General features: G+C 38.5%; 1 protein-coding gene across 2 annotated transcripts in view; it reads right to left on the bottom strand.

Annotated features, from left to right (window-relative positions):
- Positions 1 to 233: 233 nt before the first annotated feature.
- The window catches only part of nfasca (neurofascin homolog (chicken) a), an 87,976-nt gene continuing 79,371 nt past the window's right edge, over positions 234 to 8,838 (bottom strand). For both annotated transcript variants that reach the window (XM_041035068.1, XM_041035067.1), the window contains one exon: positions 234 to 2,964. In XM_041035068.1, coding sequence (XP_040891002.1) covers positions 2,736 to 2,964 — 229 coding nt within the window. In that variant the 3' untranslated portion in view covers positions 234 to 2,735. The remainder of the gene's footprint in view (positions 2,965 to 8,838) is intronic.

Below are 8,838 nucleotides of genomic sequence, written 5' to 3'. Positions count from 1 at the left end.
GAATCTTTTGTTTTCTTTTCAGATAAAGCATTTTTTGGGGGAAATCAACTATGAAATATTTACAAAGATAAGAGACCTACATGTACAGGATATATGCCAAATAAATAATAAGCAACAATATTAATTTACTGTGTGGTGAAAATGTTATGGTACATAAACGTGAAGAACAACACGAGTAAGAGTAATACAACGTGAGTACGAGAAGAGCAGCACAAATAAACATGACCTTTTCCAAAATGATGACAGGCATTTTCTTTTTGTTTAGTTTTTTTTTTTTTTTTTTTGTTTACAGCAGAAAAGCCAGCAGCTACAAAAATATCTCGATCATACTGTTGTGTTTAATGCCTCTCATGATGAGCAATAACTGATTCGGCAGACATCTTTCTATTTCTGGTGTGAAACAACTGAATAAGATCAAAAATGTGTAACAATTATTAAATAAAGAACTAATATATTAATACTATCCACATAATGTAATAAATAGAAATATAAAATAAATATTTGAAATACAATGTGAAATACAGTTACTAACTGCAGTTAAGATCTCTGTCATTTAGCATTGGAAGGTTTAATAGCACTGTTAAGTTGCAAGTAACTACAGTACAAGTGCCAAAATGATGTGGTGAAACCAATGAGCACACAGTCAATGTGTAGTATAAATTAAAGAAACACAGTCCATCAATCTGCTACATGATGAATATGGTTGTAGGACAATTGAAATACTGAGTTCACATACTTCTTAAAACTTACTCTGTTACTCAAACCATGTTCTCTTTTCTTTCTTCCTCTGAAAAATCTAAAAATTAAGCGGATACATTTCATTTCAAAGCTGGCTGTGAACTGAATGTATATATTTTCATGCTTTAAATATTGTCTTTTTTTTTAAAGTATTCTACACGGACCTAATGCAGTCTTTATTCTTCTGTAATGCTTAACAAATTGACTGAATTTATAAAAAAACTAGAGGGAAGGGAAGAGGTGCAGACACCTCTGTAAAGGTGCGTTCGGACCAGAAGAGAAGAGAATTTTAAAGGCGGTGTGATCAACACATATTCATGAACTGAGCTGAAGACGGAGTTGGTGTGTACAGTGCTAGCTAGCTCACAGCTAATGTCTGTGCACTGGCTGTTGGGATGAACAAACACAGACTGTACTAACAATCCAGGGGTCCAATTTATGTGAGTAACACAATGCAAAAAATTTAGTCTGAACACACCTTAAAAATCCCAACTTCTCATGCTGCATTCATGTCCCATAGGAGGGAACGTAGACAAGCTTCCAAACTGACAACATTAAACATCTCAGCCTACTGGGAACTTTGGAGTTTGGAACACAAGGTTCCCCAGTGTCACCAGTTAGAACATACATGTAGGTTACTGGTAGAAGATTATCTATTAACTTTTTGAACCCTTTTAAATAATAATAATAATGATGATGATGATGATGATGATCATAATAATAATAATAATAATCATAAGTCATTATTATATAGTTTGGCTTAGTATAAAATACTTTCAAAACTAGTGCTCTCTTATTCATATGGTAGATAAATGAGGAACTAAAGTCAACAGAAAAAAACTGAATCATCAAATCTTTATAGCTCCAAAGAAGCAAAACTGACAACATTGTAATTGTCCCATTTGACATGAATGCAGCATTAGCCTGCATGCTGACTACAAAACTCACTGGGGTGCTGTCTACTGGTGTTTCTCCAGCAAAACTAACTTTCCTCTGTGCTGCCTCACATTGTTCCATGCTCCAAATTAATATTTCTCGTCTTTTAAAACATGGGATTCATTGACAACATATTGTAGCAGCTGCTTGCGGCAGAAATGGCTTTTCTTGTGGCAGCCATTTTGAACGTCTGCTACAACACTGGATTAGAGGTAAGAAAAACATGTCTACCACATCGTACAAGGCAAAGTGAATAAAAGCATGTGAGTTTAGCCTGCAAGTGGTAAAAAAAGGAACTCAAAATGGATGCTTTTACTAACCAGATTAAACCCAAAATGGTATTGAGGAGGTGATAGTGCATAGTTTTGCGGGGCACTAAAATGTGTGCCAGGACTGTATACAGCATTCATTAAGATTCAATGACTCGTCTACCAGCTGTGTAAAAACTAAAATCTTTCATTGCGTAAATATCAATATGATAAACATATCTGCCAGCATCCTGTTGAGACTGATGGTTAGAAGCTGATATGTTACATTATGGAGCGGGGCTGTGTGTATAACCACTGTGTGTACTTTACTGGGATACTACACAGAGGTATGGGGGGGTGTATCAGGAAGGAGAGCAGTGACAGTGAAAATGTTCAGAGCAGAAACGAACCAAAGAAAACTCTCTAGATAACACTTGTTGATGCCTCCAAATGCTGAAAGCTGCCCCCAAAGGCACACTTCAAGTCTGTGTGAGTAAAGGGCAGGCAGAGCGCAGAAGGAAACCAAGCACTGTCCACTTTGTCCAAAGATCACGTCAAATGGGCCTGGGCCATATTCTAAGAGCTGGAAACGTAAAGTAAAGGCTTGTGGTCTAGTCCCACTCCCGTGTTTCTCCACTTTCTCTGCAGAGGAAAGTCTCCAAAGTCTCCAGACAGGCCCTGCTGTATTTCTTCTGTATTTACGGTGTTATATAGTCATGTGTGTGTGTTTGTGTCAGGTGTATGGTGCTGTGGTCTGTCATAACGCCCTCAAATCAAAGGGGGCCACTGAGCCCCCTGTGTGCTACTAAGGGGCTACGCTAGCGAATATATAGCGTTGACGGGCGAGGTGGCCTCTGAGCTCTCGTTGCCCTCCGTCTCATCTTTGTCTTTCTTCACCGTGTACTGGCCAATGAAAGAGCCGTCCTCGTTGAACTGGCCGTCACCGCCTTCACCATAGTCTACCAGGCTGTCGTCGCTTTCCTTCACGTTGCCATCCAGCGAAGTCTGGCTTCCCTGCAGAGGCTTGTTGTCCTCATCGCTGCTGCAAAGGTAAATGAAGAGGAGAGTTCAAGGTTCATATGGGAGCAGGGTTTTATACGGTGTGAGCAGGAGTTCAGGACCCTGTTGTTGGCACAGTGTAAAGGACCAGCGTGTAGGATTTAGGGGGACCTATTGGTAGAAGTGGAGTATAATATTCATTATTATATTTTCACTCATGTATGATGACCAGTAACTTTGAACTGTTATTTTTTTTCATTAGCTTAGAATGAACCCTTCATATCTCCATAGGGAGCAGTGGCCTGAGAGAGGGACATTTTTAGGTTACCCGAAGGCCACTGTAGGTTCTACAGGGAGGGGTGAGGGAGGGATATTCAGTTGGTTGCAATCTGTAACTTCACCTCTAGATGCCACTAAATCCTGCATGCTGGTCCTTTAAAAGGGGAAAGTGAGTGGTTATGGGGGTTGCAGGTAAAGAAATGATATTAATGTTTCTTTTCCGGTGTTTTCTTAAAGGATAGGTTTGAATATTTCCAGTTCTATATTAACACAATACTCACATACTACATGTCATTAGAAAGAACTTTTGAACTCTGTATTCATTCCTCTTAGCCACACTAGCCACCAAGTGATTCCTTTGTAGAGCAACTACACAGTAACTGATGGAGACAAATCATCAAATCAGTCCATATTCTGCGGAAAAATGCAAATGCATGTGACATAAATTTCATTATTTGCCCACATCACTGATGTTCACACTGTGACATCGGCATGTATCCATCTGTATGTGGATATAACTGATGACTGTCAAAGCTGAAACTAAAACTAGCTTTCATTTCAGTTTCACTTCCTTACTTTATCTATGTATTTACTTTATATGCATGTCTGTATGTATGTATAAATATATATGTCTGTCCATATACATACACATATACATACCAATCACATCATGACCAGTACAGACAAAAGAAAAGATTTCTACTCTCCCAGAAATACATGTGGTATGTGAGTCAGGATGAACTTGAGAAAATCCAAATCTATCCCAACACTACTTGAATTTTAGACCAAAAGATACTTTTAGATTTACAGTACGAAGTCGATTTTGCGGAACGCTATGCAGTATTCGCCTCTATGTTTTAAAAGCAACCCTGTCTCCTCAAAACGACGTGTTACTAATTTACTTAATTACGTACAAATGTGTAACACAACGCAGCCTGGATTAAGCTCTTTCTCTTCACTATCAACATATTTGATTTGTTTTTGACTTGTGCTAGCCATGACCAAGGCCTCAACAACGTGTGGGGCAAAGGACGTGAACTCTGGTGTTCAATATCCTGGTCCTAGAGAAACTAGCGCCAGTGAAAACAGTTGATACAGTAATTACATTAACTCCGAAACACGTCTGGCATTTACATTACTGAAAGCAGTATTTTGTAGGAGACAGGGCTGCTTAAAAAAGATCAATACTGTACTCAAAAACTCACTGAGACATTTGCATACACATGCTAAATGGTGGCCATATTCTGACATGAGGTCAAAGCCTGAAAACTCCATTGCATCTCATTTGTGGAGTTGTGCTTGATCTCAGTTCAGAGCATGGCTGCACATCAAATAACCCTGATTTTAGGAGGAAGAGAACTTCATGCACAGGGAGAAAGAGCTCTAGACTAGCACGAGCTTCTTGTCTCAGATCAAGCCAGCAGCATAACAGCGGCATGTGCATTTGAAGGATGCATAACTAAGATATGTTTCTGTGGGCTTAATCTTCTCTGCTCATGTCAGTGCATTATATTTCAAGGTTATCAAACATCATATATTCAGATGGCCTAGGAGAGCACAGAACCTGTCCTGTAGCTTCTCAGAATCGTCATGCTCCATGCTGAAAGACTTTAGGAACCACAAACGTCACTTGATACAAGTTTAGAAACCAGACATATTAATAATCAAAAGTACAATTAGACCAAGGCAGATGCAGCACGATCAAGGTCCAGTACAATTCAAATCCAGCAAATTCAAACTCTGACAGAACCGAAAATCCAGAATATATTTAATGAATCCACAAAAACTCTTTCAGAGTAGTGCAGTGAGAGTGAGAGAAGCAGAGACAGTGACGCAATGGAAGCTTTCAAAACACATGTTGACGTGTGGTAAGGTGAAGACATGAAAAGATGTTACACATAATGTGAAGAGTGTAAGAGTATCAAGTGGATAAACGCAAAAGAAAAGTTGTCATCTTGTAAGTGATTAATATGCCACCCGAGAGAGAGGGGATCAGGCTCCTCAGTTCCTGGTTAAAAATGCAATAAATTCTATGAGAAATATGAAACCTAAACATTTTTTAAAATATGTAATCATAATTCATGACAGATGTTTAAAAGAAGAATTGATAAAAGAAGAACAATTAAACCCATTTAACTGCTGTTGGATTAGAGTGGCATGTTGAGAGTTAATGATTTGTCTCTGTACTGTGGCCTGAGATAATGCAGACTCAATCTAAAGTAATTGCTCTGGTTTTATAAAGGCTAGGTTTTGAGACTCCACAAAGATTCCTTGGATTCTCCCCTTACCAAAGCAGATGGTGAGCCACCATTAGCACTTCATCTGTCTAGAGAGGAAGACATCTTTCTTTCATCCCCTTATCTGGTGATAGCAGCGCAGTAGGACTGTGTTACGAGGCCATGGTCCTCTCTGAGGATCCATTAAGAGGGTCAATGGGCTTATGTTACATCTGTTATGGCTTTTAGCTGTACATGTATGGATTTTGTACAAACCTATGCTGAAATTGTTTCCTTGCACTTGCACAAGGTTTTCTGTTAATAATTCCAGCTTAGGCTGTAAACATCATGTTTCTCCATCTTGAAAGGCATCAGGCAGAGCTGTCCACTATCTCCCTTTTAATTTACACACAGAGTTATCTATATTGACGATGAAGGCTGAGAATAATTATCAATATTTTTGACACTAGTTCAGTCTATTTTTCCAGTCCCTTTGTCATTAACTCCAGCCAAAGTATTTTTGTTTTTGTTATATTTGTTAATTCTTTTTGGAGGGAAATATTAATTATAAACAGCTGTGAAGTACTTTTTTTTAATGCAAACATTGTGATGATGAAACAAGTGTGTGAATCTTCTCACTCCTTTAAACAGAAGTTAATGAGTGGGGTCATTTACAGTAAATGTAACTCCTCAGCAGAATGAAAGCTTGGTGGTTTGTTCCAACACTTAAATCAACCAATGTTTACATTCACACAAGTGACCTCTTGTGGTTGTGCAAATAATGGCAGTTGTTCCTCAAAAGCAAATGTCTTTTAAGCATGAGTTTGACTTTTCCCTGACATTAACCATGCAGGTTTTATTGCCTAAATCTGATCAAAACCTTATGTATAAAGGGACCATTCAGAAAATGCTCAAATCTGTCCTTTTTTAACCCTAACAAAAATACTGTCCTTTTGCTAAGTTTACTATATCATTTACAAGGATTGGATCAAATTAAAGCTATAAGTCAGCCCTTCATCTCAAATCCAGTGGGCTGGTGTACTGAAGAAAAGAAAAGAAAGAAAGAAAGAATGGTGTTGTTTTTAAAGTAGCCAGAAGGCCTGTGAGTGGTCGACTCAGATGTGGATGCCCTCGTAACTCATCCATACAACAGATGCAGAGAGCAGAACGGTGAGCAGCACAGTAGCTGCCAGACAGAACATGTCTCTGTGGTTCAATACTCAAAATCAGAAGGGCATCTCTCTGCGCACCACTGCGGCTGAAACACTTCAAGATTACATCTCTCACAGCTAATTAAATAAATCTGGCCAAAAGCCTGAGCCTTTTTCAGAACACCTATTTGCCAGGCTTTCTTTCATTTCTTGACTGTACTGCTCCAGCAACTTCAGTGATCCAGAGGGCTTTAAGAGAGAGCTTTTTATTTCAGTGACTTCAAAACGTCTTCTGAATGAAAGAGGGCAGCGCCTGGAATGATTCAATTATCTGATTAGGTGATTTTTTGGAGTAGAAGAGCAAAGGTGGGGGAAGTAACTTAGAAGATGGGAGTGAGTTTCAGATAACCTTCCTTGCCTAAGAAAACATAAACTCACCCATCTGCACAAAATCTGAATATGACACAGATTAACATGACTACAGAGTCAGGAAGTCAGTTCTGTGTTTTCTTTTGATTTACTTCAGCTTAACTTGAGAGATTCCAATTTGGGACTAAACGTGCTTTGAAGTGCTTTTGATGGCTGAAATTCATTAGGATTTAAGAAGTTGGAATTGCTCTGACAGACATTAATCCATTAAAATGCACTGCAGATGAGCAATAGAAAAGAGAATCCTGCTCTAAGAAACTCTCAGTTTCTTAGAGCAGGATTAGGAGAACTCAGGTGCTGATTCAGGAGACTCTTTGTCTTCCATACCTTTCAAGAGACCTTTGGACCAATGGGGAAAATAAATCCAAAAAGAGACAAAGGACACAGACATAAGGTGGGGTGGGTAGAACAGAAAGACAGTCATGAAACAGATAATAGATAGATAGATAACCAGATTCTAAATAGACAGATACTAAAAAAGGAGCTTTAACAATGTCAATGTGGGGAGATGAGGAACAACATTAACACCTAGGTAGCACTTAACATTACAACTTGGTAATAACATGGTAATAGTGAGGTAATAGTTTGATAATAAACAAGTAATAGTAAAAGTAATACCATGTAATTACCAAAGTAATAACCAGGTAATAGCTTGGTATTAACAATGGGTATCTAAGTAATATGAGACTGAAAGTTATGTAACAGGACAATAAGGGGTAAAAAACAAGTCATATTAATGGGGAATCGCATTCAAAGATAGCAACAAGGCAAAACTGTTTAGTATAGTAATATTGTGGTAACCTGCTAATTATAGAATGGTTGTATCAATGCAACCATTTGGTGATACCAGTGTGGTAAGACTGTGTTACAAGGCTACAGTCCTCTCTTTGGCCTTGTGACCTCTGCAATCACAGCAGTATAGACGATGGTGTTTCAATCCCAGCGTTTGTCACTGCCTGTACCTGTGCTCAATATCTTCTTGGTTTTTCACTATTAAGGCCCAGAAAAAGATTCACAACACATAACATAAACAAAGAACACAGATCAGAACCAGGTAATTATACTTCATGTGACAGTTTTCCAACTGTTTGATATCTGAATGTTTACCAACAAGATTAGTATCCCCACTACCATTCCCCTGAAATGAATGGTTATTGAAATGTAAAAAAATTATTTACACTTTCAAGGCTAAAAATGTTAAATTAGGCCAGAGAGTGGTCATGTAGGAAAAGACATGGTGTCACCATAAAAACCAGGCTGTGCTCCTTTATCTTTCCCCTTGGCCTTCTTAATCCTCATCCTGTTACTGGATGAATATGATGACACAGACTCTGAGCAGATGAATCACAGGAATAGGAACTTGAGGGGGAATGATGCCATTCTCCCTCAAGGGCATCCAAGGAGCTATTTTGGATGCTCTTGCTTCCTGAAGTGTAAACCAATCATTTTTCCAGACAGTGAAAACATTCAGGCTCCACACCACAAGGTAAATTCAGAGCGTTTACTTAAGTAAAAGTACGAATAGCACACTATGGAAACTCCACTACAAATAAAAGTCCTGTATTCCAAACCTCAGTTAAGAAAAGGATGAAAGTATCATCAGAAAAAAGGGAGTTTTTTCTTGTCACTGTTGCCTTAAGTGCTTGCTCTGGGATCAGGCTCTGGGTCTCTTCTAAAGCGCTTTGAGACAATTTTGATTGTGGAAGGTGCTATGTAAATAAAATTGAACTGAACTAAATAGTGTTGCTGTCCTGTGAGAAACGCATATTTCGAAAAATTCTTTTCATCAGTTCCTAAGTCTTTAGCTTTGTGACAAGCTAATCGAAGAAGGTTTTAAGCAGT

The sequence above is a fragment of the Toxotes jaculatrix genome, chromosome 3, assembly GCF_017976425.1.
Source record: "Toxotes jaculatrix isolate fToxJac2 chromosome 3, fToxJac2.pri, whole genome shotgun sequence".
Classification (NCBI taxonomy): Eukaryota; Metazoa; Chordata; class Actinopteri; family Toxotidae; genus Toxotes; species Toxotes jaculatrix.
This window is presented reverse-complemented; position numbering and strand designations above follow the sequence as displayed.